The sequence below is a fragment of the Oxyura jamaicensis genome, chromosome 3 (genome assembly GCF_011077185.1).
Source record: "Oxyura jamaicensis isolate SHBP4307 breed ruddy duck chromosome 3, BPBGC_Ojam_1.0, whole genome shotgun sequence".
Lineage (NCBI taxonomy): Eukaryota > Metazoa > Chordata > Aves > Anseriformes > Anatidae > Oxyura > Oxyura jamaicensis.
In genome coordinates this window covers 26653944-26677080 of record NC_048895.1, presented here as the reverse complement: position 1 = coordinate 26677080, position 23137 = coordinate 26653944, and the positions used below count along the sequence as shown (strand labels likewise).

The 23137-nt window shown below is 37.6% G+C and overlaps 3 protein-coding genes across 3 annotated transcripts in view; 2 read left to right on the top strand and 1 right to left on the bottom strand.

The window, feature by feature from the left end:
- DNAH8 (dynein axonemal heavy chain 8) overlaps positions 1-6167 on the bottom strand; it is a 131169-nt gene extending 125002 nt beyond the window's left edge. The window contains exons 1-4 of the mRNA XM_035323204.1: positions 5948-6167; positions 5459-5546; positions 2179-2458; positions 1427-1561 (exon numbers count right to left, since the gene is read on the bottom strand). Of these exons, the coding sequence (XP_035179095.1) occupies positions 1427-1561; positions 2179-2457 (414 nt within the window). The 5' untranslated portion in view covers position 2458; positions 5459-5546; positions 5948-6167. The remainder of the gene's footprint in view (positions 1-1426; positions 1562-2178; positions 2459-5458; positions 5547-5947) is intronic.
- An 834-nt stretch (positions 6168-7001) lies between these two features.
- Positions 7002-14666, top strand: GLO1 (glyoxalase I). Its single transcript, XM_035321993.1, has 6 exons — positions 7002-7159; positions 7900-7982; positions 9466-9606; positions 10378-10445; positions 11492-11581; positions 12939-14666. The coding sequence occupies exons 1-6, from the start codon at positions 7079-7081 to the stop codon at positions 13025-13027; spliced, it is 552 nt and encodes a 183-aa protein (XP_035177884.1). The 5' UTR covers positions 7002-7078; the 3' UTR covers positions 13028-14666.
- Positions 14667-16410: 1744 nt separating this feature from the next.
- Positions 16411-23137, top strand: part of BTBD9 (BTB domain containing 9) — a 141138-nt gene continuing 134411 nt past the window's right edge. The window contains exons 1-2 of the mRNA XM_035320217.1: positions 16411-16558; positions 18072-18227. Of these exons, the coding sequence (XP_035176108.1) occupies positions 18146-18227 (82 nt within the window). The 5' untranslated portion in view covers positions 16411-16558; positions 18072-18145. The remainder of the gene's footprint in view (positions 16559-18071; positions 18228-23137) is intronic.

Here is a 23137-nt window from a genome sequence, read left to right as displayed (position 1 = left end):
ATGTGAGCTATCCCCGTGGCTACTGCTTCTGCAAATACAGCTTCTGGTTCAAATGAATGTAGTACAAACACTTGGTATGTGAATACACCATATAGACTGCTGTTTTAAGGATAAAACTTAATTCACAAATGTCAAAGAAATGGTGTATACATATGGGAATTTTTCTAAGTATTGTTAATGGACAATGTTGACACGGTCCCATCAGCCTAAACTGTGTATGAACAAACTAAATATAGAAAAATTTTAACCATAAAAAGCTTTGAAATGGTGGCACTACGGAAAAATATTAAAAAAAAAAAAAAAAGCATGCAGCAAAAAACACCATCTACAAGTACCCAAAGGCTCTTATGTGTCTGAGTTAATCAGTGTAGAACAGCAATTTTATATGAAGTCAGGATGATCAAAAAATACATACCAATTTAGCAAATGCAAAGAAAGGAACTGTTAGTTGATTGACAAAACTTAAAGCACCTCTATATTGTGTAAGCATAAGGAAAAAAAAAAAAGTACTGTTTAAGAACATTTTATGATGCATAAATATCAATAAAGAAACAATGAGCAATGATTTTGATCAGGAATGCATTCAGTTTGTAACTGAACAGCTAAAGTTCTAACAAGTGATATATTTGATCAAATGAGACTATCTGGTTGAATTTTGAATGCTAAGTCAAATCTCTAACAGACAAAAAAAATCATGCAATCAGAGATGGCAAGGGCTCTAAGTTTACATATATTTATATTGAATTTTGATACTCTACTAAAAGAGAAATTTAGCTGTTTGCTCCTATTTTTTCAAGCACTTTGAAACACTGAGCTTTCACAAGCCCCACAAGCTTGCAACCTTCTCACACTACAATTTCACTTTATTCCTTCTTTTAAACATTTTAAAGTAACCAAAGCAATCATAACCAGAAGTTTTTAATGAGTCTATTCCAAATGTAATAGAATAAATGACATGTATTCATCTTTCCTCTCATTACTAGATAACATTCTATATTTTCAAAATGTTTCTATGAAGTTACATGTATTTTTGTAGTCTTGACATTTCAGTCAAGACTTGCTTTACAAACAGAAGTTATTATTTTTTAGAATATAATAATGTTAGGCTGAGATGATGAAACTTGTTGGAACTGGTGGATATGACAAGAATCTCTTGGGTCAAAATAACAGCAGTAATTATGTTTTCCTTGAGGTAAGAAAGATGAGAAAACCGCTATCAAAAACCCAGGGAATATTTGAAAATCTTCCAGGAAACTAAGCTGAATGATTTAGTCAGGTATCGTTTTAGGTGAGTCGCGTGTCTTATTAATCACATCTTCTGGTAGAAACAATTTAAATGATTTATAACATTTCATATCAAAGGGGGCAATCTGCTACGTATTTTGACTAATAACCAAAATTCAACAAACATACAGAACAGACTCACCGAAGGGGAATCCAAAATCATTTCTTCCACAGTTGTTAAATCTAAACCTAGCCTGACACTGAGAACTTCAAATACGTATTTATATGAAGCATCAATTTTTGTTCTTCGATATTCCCTTGCTTCTTTGTATCGAGCCTAAAACATTAAATATATCTTTCAAACAAACAAACAAAACAGAAATTGATCGCAACACTAACTTGCTACTTAACTTGCAACAAATGCTGAACACTACTGTCTTGTATTATAAGAATACATAACTACTCAATTTTTTAAAAATACATGAATTTTCAGAGGCTATCAAGAGCAAATTATTAAGAATTATTATAAAACAAAGTCAACTCTGAGAATATGACAAGGAGAAGCAAACATGAAATATACTACAGTAGATTTTAAGATATTTGTGTGCCATATCACTCGGTGTGTTTTTTTTCTAAAATCAATATTTCAATTTATTATATCAATACAGAAATTTAGCAACATCAAACTAAAGTTTGTAGAAATGATAAATATTTGCAGGAACTAAGCAGGGTACAGCTTTGCTTCATTGTAAATTATTCAGTTAATATCTCCTGCTTCCTTCCACTATAACTTTAAAACAAAACACTAAGAAGAGACTAACTTTCTACCTGGAATAAGAAAACTGAATATAAACAGAGCAACAACAAAAAAGGAAACAATTTACTTATACTGAGTTTAATTATTTGTGAAAAGAACCAGAAACATATTTCAAGACCTAATTTTGAATACGAAACCTGTTTTTCTTTTAAAGCTTCTTGCAAGGACAGAACTCCACTAGTGCTCCGGCGAAACTTAGACAACTTTCGGCTGAAAGTAGAAAAAGTCTCTTGGGAAGGGGAAAAGGCTGCCATTTGTTGAGCAGATCTGGCTCCAGCATCTTCTGGTGCAGCAGGCACTGGCAGAGCGTCTTCCACAGTGAGATTATGCCCAGTACTCTTTGCTGCCTGAGGATCAGGCCCAGCATCTTCCCCTGAGTTTGAATTTTCATTATTACCTTCTTGTACACCTTCCATTCTGAAATATGCCAAAAAATGAGTGTTTATAACAATTCACATTTTTCAAGACTAACTTTTCAAGAGGACTGTGAGGAATGGGAATGCAGGGAATAAAAGAAAGGAAAATGAGAGCATCTCAAAACTGACTTGCCGGGTATAGAAACTTAATAGTCTCATCAAGTCCTCTCTGAGCTGTTAAGAGGCATTTATATATGCTTTTTGATAGTTTACAAATGTAATGCTGAAGATGATTATGATGATTATGAAGATGATGAGCAAATAGCAATAAAATAATAAACTATTAATACTTTTACTAATTACCTGATTACTGAGAACTAGAAGTGAGAATACAAATGATTTGTTTAAATTTTATAATTTTACATTTTAAGTTGTAAAATATACACACATACTCAGCAAAGAGCTTACACAGAGACTTCAAAATCAGGTCTTAAAGCATTGCTCCCATAAGGATTTACTTGTTATTTTTAAACAAAATGCCCAACCATGCATAATATCCTGAACATGTCCAAGTGTTTGCAGATATAATGTAAGATGGAGGGTTTGGGTAGTATTTTTTCAGCAGAAGCATTTTTATTAAATAGAGACATAGTACAACTATAAGCTTTATCTTGATTTAAATTAATACAAAAAAAAAAAAAAAAAAAGATTTTTATAATTAAAAACATATCAGGAGAGGAATAACACCCAAGACTGCACAGTTTTCTAATGCTGTCAGCAATGTCCTAAAAAAACATAGTGATTGACAACCTCTTTGCACAAAGACACTTTTAAAGTTTTACACAGAACATTAGAAGTTCCTAGAGCACTGAGCGCATCAAGAAATCTTCACAGTGCAGGAGTCAGACTTTCTCTTAATTCTGTGACTAACCCCAGATGCCTAAGATATTAACGCGTTTATCATTCTTAGATGAGGATTTCTAAAATGGCCTAAAACAAAATATAGTCATGGATGACAGCTAAGCAGTTGGCTGCTATACAAAAGTGTCCTTGCCATTTTCTTCCCTTTTCTATTCCACTGCCTCATAAGCCTAACAAAGGTTTGGCTTGTAAATCCCAAGCCTGTAATTCAGGGCTACAAATAAGCATCTAAATAATCTTTTCCTGTTTTCCTATTAGGAAGCATGCTCATCTGCTTGCATTTACCAGCTGCCATCAATCCCATTCGGTCAATCTTAACATTCTTAAATACACAGATAATTGTTTTATTCAGTGCCCTCAATTCTACACATGGAGTCAACAACGAGTTTTAAGGAACGGTAACCATCAGTAGAACTCCACCTGAAGTCTTCACCTTGTGGCTAGTTTAGTCCTCTAAAAATAGCTTGTTCAGCCATACGGGGAAGTCATCATGGATAAATTTTTACAGACATATAAACACCCAGGGTAACAAAAAACAAAAACATGGAAATGGCCATTCTACTCAGAGTACCATTACCATGAAAATTAAAATAAACATCACAAATTACCTTGTAGTTCATAAAAGGACTTTAGACAGGCAATCACAGGTATAACTGTGTGTTATATGCCCTTAGACACCATTGCCAGCTTCAGGAAATGGAAAATTAGGCTGACATGAAAAGTAATGATGGTTTTACATTACTAGCTCCTTATTTTTGCCCGTGATTTGCAAAGTAGTGCTTTGCAACACAGTGCACAGTGTTCTGTGCACTTTGGCAGGTAATCACCTCTTACAGAAAATATCCTCTTTCCTGAAGTAAAAGTACTAGGAAAAAACATCTTAGGAAAAGTCACAAAAGTCACACACACACACACCAAAAAAAAAAAAAAAAAAATCAAACCGCCAACAGCAACAAAATACAAAACAAACAAACAGAAAACAAAAACAAATAACAACAAAAGCTTAAAATGTAAAGTCTAAATTTATTAATAACTTAATTTTCCTCTATCTGACTGGGCTGGACATCTATAAAGTCAGCAGTGGCACTTTTGTCTTTGACACTCAGGTGGAATAGGTTGGATGTTAATTTCTTTGCCTCTTGCAGTTGTACCATGATGTTGATACTTTACCCTAAAGTTCAAGATTAGAGAGATGGGTTCTCACAGCTTTCTTTAGAAACATAGACTATATTGTATACCAGCATCCTCCCTTACTCTCCAAACATACACGCACAAGTTGTCTGGTGGCTTAGGCTGAGATTTTCAGATCTCCGCATGAGAAGATCATGATCTTCAGATGAAAAGAGCATGAACTCCAGCTGACTGCTTATCCGAGTTATAACAGTAGATGTTCTTTTACATTCAAACTTTCTTTTTCTCCTTTCCAGGTGCCCTAAACCTTGTCTACAGGGTCTGTTCATGCAAAACAATTTGTTTGAATAGCGAGCCTAGTTTCCAGCACCGTCTTTTACATACAATTGAAGTATAGCATAAACCAACAAATTCATTCTTTTCACTTTTCCTTGGAACTCAAATCCAAGATTTAGTACCCTTTATTCTACATCATTCCAAACACTGGCAGTATTTCTCTCAAAACACTGGCAGTATTTCTCAAAAGTTTTGGCAAAGGGATAGCAGTCATTCTCTGGTTTTGATAGCAGCCTGAAGAATGTTATTTGAATTTTCTTCTTTTTATGCAGAAAATGTTTATTCCTCTCCTCTGAACTGTGAGATTCAGAGATGAGGCACTGCTCTGCCTCTGAAATCTAGGCAAACCTGAATCTGAAGGGGCTATCAGGAGACAGTGTCTTGGTCCTTGCATTTTTTCCCAAATTAGCCAGCAACTACTGACCACTATTAGAGAGGGAACACCAGGGAGAAATATCATAAGCCTGACCTAGTATGGTAGTTCTGATTTTCTTATGTTCTTAATCCTAGAGCTAAGATCCAACCCAAATGCTTGGTTCATAACAGGTTTTGCAATTAAAATAAATAAATAAATCAACGACATACATTTTTATGTATTTCCCATAAAATCTGTCGGAAAATGTTGACCAATGCACTAGTTCTTTATAAAATAAAAAGATGTAAATGGTGTTACCTTGTTTACCAGTAGCACCAGTCCATCGAAAAGTGATTCTCAACTTCTCTCCCGATCCCTTTAGAGCAGCAGCAATTTAACAGTAGGACATAGGGAGAGGAAGAGAGAAACAAAGTCTCAATGCTGCTCCATAGCTGCCAAGGTTTCCACAGTCCTTGGGGCAGCCTCACCTTGGGGACCAGCCTAAGTAGGGCAATTCTCTTCCAGTTTCAGCAATCAAGTATGCTGACAGAGCCAGCCCAAGAGGCTGGGAGCAGGGATACCCGTTAGTGGGATGCCAGGAAAGCCCCACATTGCTCCAGAGGAGCACATCTGAGAAGGTGCAGGGATGAGAGGGTGAGGGAAGGAAGGAGAAGATGACTCCCAGGTGCAGAGGAGCAGGGATCCTGATCTCTGTCTCTTTCCCAACAAGCTGAGGTGCCTAAACAAGCACTTCTGCTTCAGCAGAGAGATGCAGGCAGAACCTCACCAGCCTGTCACCAACTATACCTCACAGCGCAGGGACCGAGAGAGCGACCCCCTGGCAGCACAACCACCCTGTCGCGGCGGGCTCCCTCCGTCCCGGTCTGCTGTTGCCAGCCTCTGTGCCGGTACTGCGCAACGCGGCGGTTCTGTGGGGCCGGCCGTTATGGGGCCGGCCGTTACCGGGCATCTGTAACCGCTGAGGGCTCGGCTCGGCTCGGTTCCAGCCGCCAGGGCCTGCCAGGGGCCCCCAGCTGCGCCTCAGCTCCCGGGAGCTAAACCTTTTTTCTTCCTTAAGGGTCATGGGGAGCACTGAAGGCCTCTGCAAAGGGACTTGCATACCTTGATATAAATCAGGGATTTGTTTCATATGCACTACATGTACTTTCTGAACTCAAGAAACGTAACAAGATTTACACAAAATTTCTGTGCTGCCATGTGTGTTTGTTTGTTTCTTCTTCATTACAACTGTAAGCTTATGTTGAATATTCAGTACAGGAAAACAATAAACTGTTTTTCATTCTTAGCTTTGAAAGATGGAGTATTCGTATCTTTTACAACTGAAATAACAGGTTAGCCCAAAGTGGCACTGCGTAACTCTAAACTGTAGCAACTGTTATCCAAAATGTTCCCTTAGCTTCTGTCAGTAAAGGCAGAAACTGCCATCTGTAACTACTAAAATATGTAAACCACACATTTGTAAGCTCATAGTCTAAAGGCATAAAGACAGATTTTCAAGCCACCTTAACGTGCCATCAGTTGGAGGGATTTACAAAATAAAGCGCTGCTTATTGGAGTTATATATGTAAGCCTGCTCAGGGGCTTTTATGGTACCCTCTGCCTGCGATCCAAAGAGGGGTGCTCCTTCACAGTCATGCAGATCACCCGTGCCTCCGTATTTGGGGTAATTAACCTGCCGCATGCTGCAGGTTAAATTTGACTAGCATTTAAAAAAAAACGTTAAAAAATATTAATATAAACAAAGAAACAAACAAATAAATAAGGCAGGAGAAAGCCCTGCTCGCCCTCCTTTCACGGACACCCCCGTAGCACGAAGCCGAGGGCGGCTGCTGCCTCACCACCCCCCCGGGGCGGAGCGCTGCCTCCCCCGGGCCGCCTCCATCCTCTCCTCTCCTCCCCTTCTCCCAGCTCCGTAAAATGGCGGCCCCGGCAGAGGCGTGCGGCCTCACTGATGAGGCTGCCTATGGCGCCTGCTCCGAGCCGGATCCCAGCACCAAGGTGGGGTGGGCGGCGGGGGCGTGTGTGGGGGCGCCTCGGGGTTGTGGTAGTGGCCGTGTCCCCCCCCTTTGCCGGGCGGGGGGCGGCACGGGGACGGGAAGGGAGAGAATTGGCGGCTGTTTCATTAGGGGAAATAGGTAGTGGTATTTAAACTTTTTTTTTTTTTTTTTTTTTTTTTTAAGTCTGTCCCTTGCTTGGAATACGCGTCGAAAGTATCGAACTTGCTTTTCATCCACCTAGCTATTCAGTAGCCCTGGGTATGTACAGTCAGGCTGTGGCTTGAGGAAATACCTCGACGGGCTGGTAGGCCAAAATATCGTCGTGCTTGACAGAGATTCAGCAACTGTGCAATGAAATAACGAGCTCAGCAGTTTAGCTTTAATTAAGTTCTGTCTTTGTATGCAGTGAGACCCAGTATCAATCGCTCACATACCTGCACGCAGGGCAAAACATGTAGTACAGCTCCATTAAAAATAAAAATAATGCTACAAATGTCTGATATTTCTGATTTATGATACCTGCAGTTTTGTGCAATTTTTTTTTTTTTATGTTACAAAGATATGGTTATTTAATACAAAGATGCATTGGTAGCATCAAGAGCAATGATTTTATTTAAACTGGATGTAATACTGTATTTGTTACTTCTATACCTGCTCTTTTTAGTTTCATTGTTAACTGACTTCTTTGTTAACACGTATTTGTTTGATATATTAACAAAGTCTTATTATTTTCCCCCACAGGACTTTTTGTTTCAGCAGACAATGTTAAGAGTAAAGGATCCTAAGAAGTCGCTGGATTTTTATACAAGAATTCTTGGAATGACGTGAGTGGAAGTTGTATTCTACAATAATTTGGTTGTTCATGCTATTCTTTTGAAAATACAAGTTTTTGCTATTTTGATGTAATTATACTAATTGATTTAACTACATTAACAGTGCTGGCCTATCAGCTAATGCCAATTAAGATAGTCTGGCAATCTCCAAGAATTTCCACAGCACAATTAATGCCTAAGTTGCTAATGAGCTAAAATTGGTGTTGGCTAGATTCTTTTTTTCCTTAAGTAGGTCATTAATTATCAGTATACTATTTGCTTACTAACTCCTCACTGATCCTGCAGTTCACTGGTAACTTCTATGGCAGAGCTTATAACCAGGAGGCATTGCTATAAATCTTAAAACTTTCTGCTAGTTCTCAAAGGTGGCTGATGACCACATCTGGGCATAAGAGACCAAGACAACACAAACTAATGACAAGGTTCAAACTCCTTTTGGAGAAGGCTGAGAGGAGGCAGATGCCCTGCAGTAGCCTAAGGTGTTTGTGCTAAGACTGCACATTCTTGACATATGAAAAGAGTTTGTTTTAAAACAATATTCTAGTATATTTTTAAACATCGTGAAATAAGTCCAGTCTAAGGCAAAATAAAATGTTTCTACTTTAGTGAAGAGGTGTGTGACTGAAATTAAAAAGTAATTAAATGGTAAGCTGAAAAATAAATTAGATGTGTTTTGCATCCTTGCTTGTTCTGATGAAACTTCCTATGTAAAAACAGTCTGAAGTATGCCACATTTCTAGGAATGAAGTAAAAATAGCAGAGACTTGTCTGAAGTTCTCTGAAGCTTACAACACTTTCTACACATCATATGAGATCACTTAGCAGTCTGTTATCTTGTGTAATTTTCTATAGAACAATGATGTATATGTATTAAATATGTCACAGTAAAGCGAGTGAATTCTTGCTTTTAGCAATGGGATAAACTTTATAAGCAGCTTTTTCTGACCTCAGGTATTTTGTAGTTGATTAAATTATCACATCTGAAATGGCTTTTATGGCTATACCAATCTGTGGAAATAGTAAAAATATTTCATCTGTGTGTTTATTTTTTTATTTGCCTGTGTTTGTCAACTTGGTCTGATGCTAGCAAGTTCCATGGCATGAGTAAATTTCAAAGTAAAATGGTTTTTATTCCTTGGTGATACTGTAAAGTGGATAAACATAAGGATCTTCCTGAGGTAATACATACCAGTAACAGCGGCAGCCTCAGACTTAAGCCTTTGTATTGACTTTGCTATCCAGTTACTGATGGTTTGGCTTTTAAGCATCTGTTTCTTCTAGTTTTTGTAAATTTATGATGTGTTCTGGAATGTTTCTACTTGATAGTTCAAAACAGAGCTATTTTAAGATGTGGATTGCAGTCAGACAAAAATCAAGGCAGTAATTCTTCCGTGAGGGAAGAATATTGGTTTATTTGCAGGCCACCTGATTATCTTTTTTAGTTACTATTTCAAAATATTTTTTTTCCATTTAGGCTGCTTCAAAAATTTGACTTTCCTACTATGAAGTTCTCACTGTTTTTCCTGGGATATGAAGATAAAAATGATATCCCAAAAGATAAAACTGAGAGAACAGCTTGGACCTTCTCTAGAAAAGCTACACTTGAACTGACACAGTAAGTATTAATACAATGAGATATGACATTTAAGTAATGGTGATTAAATAGAAGCAGATGATTGTAAGTCCTGTTGGATTGAATAAAAATGTAGTAACTACTGTAGAAACATCTTCACTGTAATATAGCCTTAAAATACAGCTGAGATCTTAGATACTTGGCAAGCTTAATCTTCCTCTTTATAGTAATCTTCCTCTTTATAGAGCTCTTTCAAACTGCTGGGTGAGTAGTGGTATATAAGTATGAAATAATATTTGCTGGCTCTTTGAATATGCATACTGTCTGGGGAGGGATACTGTGGAATTAAGGAAAAATGATGTGGTTAGAACCTCTGGGATTTCCTGAAGCATCCCAATAGTCGGGTAAGTATTGCTTCTGAAATCTAATCAAAAGAGGTATTAAGTCAAAAACAAACAAAAAAACAGCTTTACATGAACAGGACAGTTTTGTTAATGCTACTAATGATTGCATGGAAGTGCAGGGAGACTTGCTCTCCTTTGTAATTGGAATGAGATAGGAGTGTCTCTCAGACTCATTCAAACGTAGAACCTGAATATTAGTGAAGGGTATGAACTTGACTGAGTTAGCCCTTTGTCTGCTTTGAAGACTCCCGAGGACCTGTGATTTGGGAAAATCTTGATAGTTTAATGAATGCAGCCAGCAATTGAAATTTTCTGGTTTTTAGAAGAAACAATTTCCCAAGGAAACTTAACATTCAGGACTTGTTGATTTCAATGCTCTTGTTCAATGTGTAATAATTACTTCTTACAGCAACTGGGGCACTGAAAATGATGAAAATCAGTCCTATCACAATGGTAATTCAGATCCTCGAGGATTTGGTAGGTCTTTTGTTTAGTGCATGTAGTTTTTATGTTTTATTATGATTACACTTTTGTGTATTGGGGAAGAATGGCATTTCAATGTTTGTTTTTTTTTTTTAAGTAAACATCTATATAACTTAAGTGCAAAAAGTATGTATATGCTATAGGCTTTGTTTTTGTGAGAAATTGAAAATATTTTAAACTTGTGTGGATGAGAATACTTTTCCAGTGGGAAAGAAGGAAACTTGTATCCCTGTCCTTTACATGCTGGAAGAAGCAAGATATACTGTGAAAGATTTCTCTGAAACATGTTTACGTATTTTCATAATGAGCCGCAGTTAGACTTTTTATATGTCTAACCTTTTGGCAAGCAAACATGTTAATAGCAACTACTCAATGAAGTGCAATAATTGCTCCTGCATATTGGTTTGTGATGTTCAGACTGATTTCAACTCATATTTCTGTTTTGTAGTGCACTGGTCACCCTTTTTGAATTAAAAGGAGAATTCTATTTATCTGTAGCACTGAGGGCAGTATCCATATGGCTTGACTTTATTTTGAGCACTTGAAAGGTCACTGGCTTGTGAAATAAGTCTCATACTCAATCTAGCCCCTTGACATTTAAAGCTTCTCAATTGATTTGTAAATTCAGGCCTTCCATGGTGCTACTGTTAGTCTCTACAAATACAGCATTAATGATAAATGCCTTGTACTGTTGAAATGAGCAAAGGCAACAAAATCCTGTTATGTGGTTGCCTTCTTGAAAAGCAATACAGATAAAATAGCTTGAGTATCCTATTTCTTTCCTACTCTAGATAACATTCTCATCTAAATAACATGAGCTATTTTAAAGTTCCTATTTTAAAAGCATTGTCAAAAAGCTCATTTTCTGAAGGAGAATATTGTTAAAATTTTAAATGTTCTTCTTTCTGGAAGCAATCATTTCCTTAGGTACGTCACATCTCATGTGAACTTTTTGCACAAGATGAAATGCTGAGCAAACTTTTTTTTTCAAACACCCAGCAATACTTAGTGTACCTGACTCTTCTTACCCCATTTGACAGGGCACATTGGAATTGCTGTCCCTGATGTCAATAAGGCTTGTAAGAGGTTTGAAGAATTAGGAGTGAAATTCGTGAAGAAACCGGATGATGGTAAGACGTAATCAGGAATGCAAGTAATTTTGTTGTTGTTCCTTGTTCTTAAAATACTGTCTGGTAGTTTTGCCTCCTGGAAAGCTCAATATGTTTCAGTAGCTGTCATTCCTTTAAAATGTACTAGAACCAATTATCCATGTTCTCTCTTACACAATGGGCAAAACTGTCAGTGCAGAATTATACTGTTTGTGTTCTCGCATGTTGTTCTGTGTCTGTCTGTAGTAACCATAACTTGAATACAGATTTTTTTGTTTTAAAATTTGAACTCAATATTGATAGGATTTTAGCGTTTCAGAGCCCTAACTTGTTCAGCACCTGATAAACCCTGAGAGGGTTGATATTTGAGCTCCTTACTTCAATTCTATCACTTCACAGCTCTAAGAATGTAGAAGGAACTTAGACTGTGAGTGGAGTGAACTCCTGGAATCAGCTAAGCATGGGGGGGGGGGGGGGGAGCAAAAGCTGTTTTTAACATTAAAAATTAAAATTGATGCAGTAAGTGCCAAAGAGGAGGAAGAGGTTTGGGGCTTCACATTCACTGTTTATGGTGCAGGCTGAGAGAGTTAATGCCATTTTTTAACTATGTTACTGAATCAAAAACTACTGTTCTCAGAAGTTTTTCTGACTACAATGTGATAGGAATTAGGTTGGTTCTGTTACAGTAAACAGGGTAATAGAGGAAAGTATAATTAAAATTAGGTACTTAACACTTTAACGTGTTAAGCTGTGCTATCCTGATTCACTGTTGAAGAACGATTTTGGGGACCCTGTTACTTTCAGTAGCATTTTTTTCCAACAGTTTAAAACTGTACTGCATTTGTCTTATCTTGTGGTGCGAGTGGGTACTGTAAACCGGGTCAGGTGTGGGGAACAAACAACTAAAAACAGTACTGTATAAAACTTCAGTGTTGAGTCAGGCATGGGAAAAATGCAGGGCAGAGGAGCAGAGGATTTTTTTTTTTTTTTTTTACTAGCAAAGACAGTTCAGGAAAATGTATCAAAACATCCCAGAGCATAAAAATGTTTTCCTGATAAATTCAGGAAAATATGAACACTTACATGGGCAAGGAATTCAGGAAAAGAGGAACACTTACAGGGGCAAAAACCTTGATTTAAATCAACAAAAAGATAGGATTTCAAGGTGACTTTAAACTACAGCTTTATTGAGTGTCAGATTGACAACCTAGCACATAAAGATCTTTCTGAAACCATCCAAATGAGTTTTTAATCAGTATTAGCTGTTTAAATTTGAACCAATACAAAAAGAAAAAATGTGAAAGTTGTTGAATTTGTTAAGACTTAGTCATATAGTCTTACTCTTATCTTGTTTCTTTTTTTTTTTTTGCCTAAATAGGTAAAATGAAAGGACTTGCGTTTGTTCAAGATCCTGATGGCTACTGGATTGAAATTCTGAATCCTAAACACATGGTGACTCTCACTTAGATGCACGCTTTCAGTTCCCTGAAGAAAATCTGAAACAGCATTTGTGGAATTTCTCACTTAATGGAGAGGAATCAACTATGCTCAGAGTCTCCTCTAAAACTGTCCCCTGGGACCTCAATGTACTTTAATTCCCTTTCATTTTCCTGTGATGCTCCTGCAATTTGCTTCCAATGAGGAATCTCTGTCTTTTGGAAGAGCACTAATACATACTCTGCTCTTGAACATAGATTATGTTAATATTTAACTAAACACTTGTAAGATAGATCACCAGAAACTCACTTCACTTTACACTCTTCAGATTTAAACTAAAAGCAAAAAAGATATATATAAAATCCTGCATTGCTGCTGGTGAACTTCAATGAGGAGAAAAATAAACTTTAATAAATTTGTTTAATGAAGTCAAAGGATCCTGAAGGCTTCATGCCCTATCTTGTATGCTAGAAAATAAAGTATCAAACTAACTTTTTGCTTGAGTAGTAGCATGTTTATGAAAGTTTTAATACTACATTATGCGAAGGAAAAGTCTTTTAATGAGCACCGTTAAGCAGTGTTGCCTGGAACAAGAAACTTTTGTAGTTTAGTCCACCAGAAAGAATTCTGTATTTAAACTTCTGGCTGGTGACTGGGAGACAATGTAAGAGGTCTCACAGTTGGTAACTGACAGTTGTCCTTCTTGTCTCTTCTAACACTAGGACGATCTTGCTCATAGTTTTTGTTTTGATGCAAGTCTAGGGTTATATTCTTTTTACATGCTCTGTACAGACCTGTATTAGGAGTGTAATAAAGAAGAGTACCTTAAATGATTTCCTACAAGTAGGCATTTTGATTGCCCTATCTAAATGAGTGATGGTTACTGAAATTATACTTGTAAGTAGCAGGAAAATGTAGCATTTACCTCTGTTACACAAATCATTTCACTTTACACTGTTCGCCTGGTATGAGTAGTGCAAAACATGCCAAGTTTTGAAATCCTGTTAACAAAACCAAAAAAATCCCTCTGCATTCCACTTACTGTGGTTTAAGTCGCATTTAGCTCCTACTAAGTCTTCAGTTGTGCAGTGGCATCGCCGTTCACTTCCAAATATAAAGCATTGATGAAAACAACAGAATAATTTTTAAAGCAGTATGAAATGTTACTTTGGTAGTTGTTGAATCATAGATAAACAAAAAGCTACTTTTGGTTTATGGATTTTTTTGGGGGAGGGGGAGAAGAAACTTGGTTATAAAAGAATAATTGGGAGTACAGCAATGAAGAAGATAACTTGTACGACTTGATTAGCAGGATAATGGCAATGTGCAGAGTTGTTAATAACTCACTAACTCCCTGGCTTTTAAGTTAAAAAATATAGAAGGTATTGCATTTGATTTCTACTACGCTAATATAGATATTAATGACAAATGTTAAGCATTATTGTCCAAGATTAGTCTATGGTATTTTGTTTTCCTTTGCAAATGAGTAAGATACATTATATGCTTCATCTGAGTTTTAATAGCTTTTGGAAAATAGAATGTGAAATGTATTGCCCTGCATAATGTCCCTCTACAGATGTACAAAAAACCCACAAACTTACTGGAAAGTAGACACAGCATCTCTAAAGATGTTTCCTATATTTTATAAAGCAAACCCCAATACTTCAAATTCTCCTTTGTGTGGTATTTTTTGAGTGGTCTCTACTTAAGCAGATAGGGCACTGTAGGTAGTGCCCTAAAAGTGTCATTCATAAATCCTCCTTGGATGTTTGCCAAGTAGTTTTCTGCAACAGTAAACAGCTCATGCTTATCCTTTATTTCCAGAGGTAATACCCAGCCTGTTTCCTGTTTTATTTCAGTGTGGTTGATCACTTTCTTGTATGTTAGGCCCTTCTGATGGGGATGGTGTAGTTACCATTGTTTACAATGAGATCGTAGAAACTGAGCTGTCTTAAAAGCTATCACCACATGATCTCAGTCATCTTCCTCACAAACATGGTATGTCTGGTGGTGTGCTCAGCCCCAGGCAGGCTACTTCAGCTTAATAAATTAGCACTGATGTTCTTAAATGCTGGGTTAATTTTATACCAAGTTTATTAAGCAGAAATGAGAAGCCAGGTCAAGGCTCTGTAGTTTCCGCAACAATTAAATTGAGCTGTTCATTTTAGCAGAAATTTAGGTTGGCTCTGGTGACTCAGGAAACCTCACCCTCCTTTTAAAAATAAAAAGGTACATGATATTGCAGAATACCTTACAGCAGCAATTAAGAGAATTCTTAATTTGAAGACTATGGTAGTATAGTTTTAGTATGATAGAGTGTCTTTTGAAGTTAGTAGCCAGTTGGATGAGAATAGTGCCAAGAAGGAAGAGAGCTACAGCAATGACATGAGACAAAGCACTCACTTGTCTGCAGCTTATGTATGTTTTGATGGTTAAACTTTCTCATGTATGTACCTTCTCATGCTGGTGTGCTGAAATAGGACCTTAAAAAAAGTAAAATTCACTTGAAGCACAAGGGCTAACTGCATTTCCTTACCATCCGGAATCTTGCTTTAGATGGTGAGTAGAAAAAAATAGGCTAATAGTAGTCTAAGTGAAGTTATCTAAAACTAGTTTTATTTTAATCAATACAGATATAACATCTAAAGCTTTGCGAAAAAGGTCTGGGCAAGGAAAATCCCCAAATTTTACAAACATGTAACTTGGGAGTTACATGCTTGTAGTTTATCTACATAAAGTATTTCACTCAGACTTGTGTCATTACAGTTCAAAGTGCAGGTGTGACTGGAAATGCTATTGACGAAACTGTATGGAATTTGGTAATTAAAAGCGGGAGAGTCTGTGAGTTGTGTGAATAAGTCCAAGGGTGTGCACATGTAGCTCAGTGGTAACTACACGAGAAGCAGTAGGCTGTGTCGAAAGTTCTCTGCTTAGCGCTTAAAGCCCGATTTAAATGTGGCTGCCAATGTTGGAATGACCCTTGAGTTTGATTTTTATGTGTGTCAATGTAAACAATGCGACAATAGAGGAAAGCACGAAAATCAATGTAGTTGCAGAAACATCACGAAGTGAGCAAGGTATATTTTTTATTAGAAAAACAGGCTGCTTCTTGACACGTTGTGAACTACTTAAAAGCAGTAGTGTCAGTTATGAAAGCCAAGAGGTATGCGTTAATGCCAGGGGCAGGCTTAAAGCAATCAACGTGAATATTTTAAACGTGAAATCTTCTGAAACCGTTTGGGGTTGTCAGACTGCGGCATTCTTACATCTTCCAAGGTAAATCTTTTACGAAACAAAGCGTGGAATTAAACTGCTGGGGGCTTCACGCGGCGGAGCGCAGCCCGACCGCCCCGGCGGTGCCCTGACGGGGCCCAGGGGCTCCCGAGATCTCCTCCCCCTGCCCCGGCGGCGGGCGGGCCCCGCGCAGGCGCCCCGCGAGCGGCCTGAGCGTGCGGCCCCGCCTCAGCACGCAGGCGGCCGGCGGCTGTTGCTAAGTGACGTCAGGGCGCCCGGTGGCGTCACGACGGCGGCGGGGTGGAGGCCCGCTCGGCGCCGGGGCCGGTGAGTCCCGAGACGGGGGGGCGGCGGGGCCGGGCCGGGCCGGGCCGGGCCGGACCGGACCGGACCCGACCCGGGGCGGTCGGGGCCTGGGGGCGTCTCCTGCGTGCGGAGCGCCGGGGCCGTGCCCCCAGCGGGGCCTGCCGCGCTCCCCAGCCTGCATGTGGCTCGTGGGGCTCCGCTCTGGCTTTTTATTTCCCCCCTTTGGTAATTAGGTCAGTTTATTTAGGCACGGCCGCCAGGTCCTGCTGGGGTCGTGATCCTGGTGCGAGTTAGGCGCTGCTGCGATATTGCCTCTCGCTGAAAGTTGCTGTCATGTTATCACGTTAAAAGGAAATAAAGCCGTCTGGGTGTTTTTCTGTGTGCAGGCTGCACGCACACAGAGCCTCCCCAAAGCCCTGTGCTGGCATCCCTTCATTTTTTAGTGTGTGTTTTAAGGTTTAACCTGAGCCTTCCCTCAGCACAGATGCGTTTGATATGTCACTTCTTACAAGTCTGCAACTCAGGTGCACAAACTGTGCTGTTCTGTCAGAGATAGTTCCTCGATATTTACCTTTTTAACTCCCCAGTTTTCATACTCTGCTTTTGAATACGTTTTGACAATACAAGCCAATGTAATAACACCATACTTATGGGAATAAATATTTACATAGCCTTGTTATCCTCCAAAAATAGGAGGCTTTCTTTGTCATACCTATTTTGAACTTGCAGGATGGCGGCGGAGTTACTTTAGTGTTCAAGAGACTACCTAAACATATTTTTTCTTCCTTCTCCTCCCTTGTTCCCTTAAACACATGCTTTAGAGAATATTGGTGTCTTTTATGTGAGAATTCATAGGTCAAGGCAGTAATTTAAATACAGTTCATCTTTCCTGCTGGCAGGTATGAGAATAACAGCAATAGTTCATACTGCTGAGATAAAAACATTGTGTCAGTTTTGTTTACAGAAATATACAGGCTTCATTTGCTTATTTCCTCATTGCACAGTTTTGTTTTCCTGTTTATAAGAATAAAGACTTGCTCAGGAGAAGGATCTGCAACTGCCAAAAATAGTGTAAAACACCAACCAACCAACAAAAAAAGCAATACCCGCCCACCACCTTAGGCTAAGCAAGACTGCTTACAGAGATTTGGATGTGTAGGGAGTGAAATGTGCGTGATATGGTTTGTATAGATGTGGTTTAATTAGGACACCCACGTGGTAGGACAGTGTGCTCAGGGATGCCGATGTTTTAGCAAGAGCCTCGGTGAAATATTTTTTGCCTTACAATAAATTAATGACAATTCTTACCTTTTTTTTTGACAGTTAAAAAAATGATCAAAATTAAATGATGACTGCTAAAAAAACAATTCTAACATTACAATATAATGTTATTAGAAGACTTCCCATAGAATGGAGGGATTCTTAAAATTTATTTCCACAAAATTTTTAACTGAGAAACAAGCATTTCAATCGATCTCTGCTCTAGCTGCGTGCCACCTGTTTTTAATGGTATATATTTAATGCGTTGTTTCAGGAATATGGTATTCAGCTGGATGTACCTGAACAGCATTTCTATGAGCCTGGTGTTCAATCTGTCAGTTGTTCAGAATGGCAAAGAACCCTAATTTTCAGGAAGGTGGTCATCTGCCAACAGGCTACGTCCACTGTAGATCTTCAGAGACCTTTACTGGTGAGTGTACTGACGTATTTTCTTGAGTTTTAGCTTAAACATTTATTTACATGCTATTTTAACTATGTCACATCACGTGTATTAATATGGATTTCATATGTGTATTAATAAATCATCTGTTCCTAGCATATTTGTACATAGCTAAACTTATTCCTGCTGTTCTGTCAGAGGATTACCTTTCCGAGCAGAAAGTAAAACATTAGCGCTGCAATGCTTAAGAACTGGGATGTGCTTGCAGATGACTACTGTGTAACTTTCAGTATGTCTGAAGTCAAAACACTTTTGGTACTAAATTTTTATTTAGTATTATTTATTATTATAATGCTGTCATTGAATGACATGGTAAATAGAGTTAGCATCAGTTTTTTTTAATTATTATTCTTTCACAACAGTAGGGTTGTCAATAACTGTTATGAGAATTCCATTTACTTGCTTTTTCTTATTTTGTATCTGTGAATTCATGCCACGTGGATTATATTGTTATTATTTGTGCATATTGGATAAATAGGACCAGTCAGTTCCAGACATGCAGAGGTGGTTATTAATATGATATCAAGAAGTTTGTTGTTGTTGGCTTTAGATTAAAGTTAGAATTTCATTTTTTAATGACTGTGTGCATTGTGGAGGTCTCCTACAGACTGTGCAATTCCAATAAAAACATCAGTGTAACATACCGATTTAGTTAGCATTTTTTTTTTCTCAGTGTTTTGAAGATGGTGTCACTGGGAATTATTCATGCATAAATTATTCTATTTAAAGTGTTGCTGTAGTTCAGATTTTAACTTTTTTCTTTCTTTCTGTAATATTATGACTGTTACGTATGAGCGAGGCTTTCTGTGAAATACCATGGAGCTATGTTTATGAAACGTCTAAACAGGAAAACTGGGGACATTTGAGAATTAGTTAATTGATGGTGTTCAAAAATAGAAGACTTTCTGCTCTTTCTGAGATTGTCTTGAGTAAAACATTTTTTTTCCCCAGCGCTTTTTTTGTTTATTTTGTTTTAAGTTAGGGAGACATTCATATAAAAGCAGTACCTTTTTTTTCCCTTAAAGCATTTCAGGGTCCTTTCAACACTCTCTGGTGCCTCGTAGTGTAGATGGTAGCTTAACTCTCTTAAGGACAATCCCAGAGCTCTGTAGAACAAATACTTTCATATTATTAGAAATATTATATAGAAGTAAAAGGATTAAAAGTATAGAAAATCAATGTTAGAGAACAAATACTTTTTTCCTCAGATGTATTATTTGGCTTGTGCTACAGTACTGAATTATTTTTTTCCTAACGGAACAGAGTAAATTAATGATATTTGTAACTAAACTTTTTTTTCCCCTTTCTGTTACACTTTTCACTCAGTCAATGTTGTTACTGTTATTCAGAAGTAAACAGCTTCTATAGCAAGGGTTCTGACAGTATCTGTATTTATTTGTGTTTTCCTCACTCTATATTAAAATATTTACAAACAACAACAAACTTTCCTGAGATGTTAGTTGCACCTGAACTACAGAGAACTAAAATATTTTGTAGAAATTATGATTAAAATAATAGTTTTTTTTTTTTTTTTTTTTTTTTTCCTGGGATTTTGTTAAAACATAGCAGAATACTTTATGAAGGAATGAATCAGCTCAGAACTGTCACGATTCCTATTTCAAGAAACAATAGCAGTATAAGAGTTATATTTAAGAAAATTCCCTTTGTGTAATTCCAACAAGAACTGTATTATCTTGGTATAGATATAAACTAGATAAAGGAATTGTTTTGCAGGGGTATAAAATTATTTGCTTTGTGTTTATAATCCAGATTTATTTCATAACATTTTTTATTCTGTCATTTTGTCTGTCTACTTGCTATTTTGTTTTCTGTATATTTCTTTATAAACTTCCAGTAGGTACATTACTTACATGTATTTTCTTTTACTGTTTTATATATAAAATAAGAAATTCCACCATATGCACGGACAATTTCTTAAATTCCCTTTTCTGTATGGTATAAAAGTATTTCTTTCCTTTTTTCGATGAAAGCAGCACTTCCTTGCAGAGGGCCGTCTTTCGTAACGGGGAAAGTGACTTAGTGCTGATCTTTATTGCAGTTCTGGTTCGAGAGTAGTTTAGTAAAGAAGTCACTGTGTTTTTTTGTTTTTGTTGCTGCATTTGGTAGCTCACATTATTGTGTGCTATAACATGTTACAGAGCACTTACTAAAAAGAAACTAGAGCAAGCTGACAACTGCTTCTTTTTCGAACCTTGACACGCTGTATAATATTATTTAATTAATACACGTTGTATACTACATTGTGAAAAATGTGGCCTACTATTTATTACATAGCCTTACTATTGAAGATGGCAACCAAGAAGCTCTTTCATTTGGGTTTGGATAGCAGAGGTTAGTTAGACCTTACTGACTTCAGAGGCACCATTTAAGATTGGTGCAATTTTAATAGCTCCTCACATTTACCGGGGAGAATGTTATACTTATTTCTGTGGCATGAACAAAGCTGCAGCAGCTGATTCCTGAAGCATCTGATTAGCTTTTAATAGCTACTGGAAATAGGTTATGGTGCTGGCAGGACGTTTGTAAATGGCTTAGCCTTTTATCTGTGGTTAGTTAAATGTTCTTCTTTGACCACCGGGAAAAGCAAATAGCTTTATTCTCTGATTGGGGTGTCAATGATTACAGAAGATGCCAGAGAAATCATCATAAAGGGTTTTGCTAAGCTCCAGGCAGCTTCTGCCTTTTTTTTACCCTATTCAAAACTTTGAATTGCTGGTTATAATATTTAGCTCTACAGGTAAATGATGAGCTCATAGCAATTTGCCACAACTAAACCAGTATATTATTATTTACTTCCTTGTGCAGATGGCTTCAAGGGTTGACTGAATTAATACCGCTAAATAATCCAGGCTGGGAAGCTCTGAAGTCATGTACTATTTAGTTCTACATTTTGAAGACAAGACTGCTCTCACAGTGCTGCTTGTTTTACAGGTGAAACTTGCATTAGAAATTTGTAGTAGGCTGAGTAAATGAATTTGAATTCTTCTTCATACTAGTGTTACCCACTGAAAGCACCTAAGTCACGTACGTAGTTTTCATAGACTTGACAGTTTTCAACCCTTTGGGTCACTCAAGCATTTGAAAGGTTCCTCAGCCAGAGGCTCATAGCCACTGTTTGAGTCCCATATGCCCAGTGATCAGTTTGAAACTGGTAATTCAGAATAATATTGCACCAGCAATTTGGAGAGTGTTGAACATCTGTGAAACAAACTTGTCTTGCAGCTGATACAAAAGGAGTTCTCAATTTCTGCTTTCATCACTTGTGTTAGTCCCAGGTCTTCGTGTTCATAAAGACTGTCATTGTGGGCTTATTATTAGCAAATGTCCCTGGTTCAGACTTTGCACACTTACTCTTGTGTAGGTAGGCTTATATACTCTTGGGAGAGAAGTGTTCTTTTGATTTTATTCATTTGTTTATCTGAAACAGGAACAGTTTTCCCTTGAACTTTTCACCCTTTGGCACATGACAACATCCACAGCTACAGCAGGCAAAGTTAGTGTGCAGCTAATAGTATTCCTGTATTTTTTACCACTTTTGTAGTCTCTCAGACAATATCTGTTTTTAATTTTACAGAAAAAAAAAAGGTGAAGGAAGAAAGCAAGAAATTAGACTGTAAACAGAAGTAAAATAGATTTAAAAACCCAAATGTACCTTAAGTGCCTTAAATGAATTTCCCTAATTAATCAGAAGTGGAACTAGCAGAAGAGAGAGAGTACGTTTTGCTTGATAATGTGCATGTAACTTGCATGTAATTGGATTGCCTGGCTATTGTGCATAACAATGAAGATCAAGAACAGCAATTACAGACTTGTAAGGTACAGAAGTCTTGAAGGACTACCGAGGGTTTAGATTTGCAACTGAGTAGCAAATGTATTCTTTTGTTTGCTCCTTTATTGTAGTAAAAGGTTTTACATTTTGAGGGCATTTCAATTTCACTGTAGTCTCTAAACTCTCACATAATTATGTTGTGATAAATGCTGTTGCTAGTTGCAGCTCGATTGATGTGAATTAAATTAATCTTGCTCGATACAAAGCAAACGTTGCTGGAAGTGTATCTGTTGTGTAAATGTGTTCACTGCAGTGTTGCCTTAGCTAATTTAACCAGTGCGAATCAGTGCAAACCAGTACAGACAATCTGTTGTTATGACAGGAGAAAAAACAAGCACTAAAACGATTGAAAAACCCCACCTAATTTACTTGCATGTCAAATAGCAGAATAACTTCCTGCAGTTTTATGTGTTACCACAGTTAGACTGCTTCTCAGGTGCAGTGCTGGTTCCGTGCTGTGATGTCTCCATGGGTGTACAGCTTCTAATTCCAGTTGTGTAGAATGCCTGAGGAAAGCTGGGGTCTGCTCCCACTTAGGCTGTCATCTATATAATCTCTTCAGTATGCTGTATTTTTCTCCAATCTGACTTTCTACCACTTTTTCTGGCTTAATTTAAAGTTCTTTGGTATGGTGTTTCCATGGTGTCTTGATTTTTGGATTAGGCATTTTCAGGTGTTACAGAAGTGCAAATAATATTTTACCCTACATACGTGTGCTTTCCTTTCCTTGTTCCATAGGAGTGTCTGGGAACAGGTTTGTATTTTCTAATTATACTTCTAAAATACAGCTAAAACGCATTCCTGTTGGGAGTTTTTCACTTAATGCGTTAGCTGTGTGCAGGGTATGCTTTCATCTTCCTGCACACCATCTTTCTTCAACACTAAGTGTGTGCCCATTTGAAAAGTGGTCAGTCACTGGAGCATGGAAGTGACACTGAAAAAACAGGTGATTATTATCTGAAACAGTATACCTTTTTATTTAAAAGGAATCTGAAGTATAACAATAGGAGCTGATTTAAGACCTAAATTC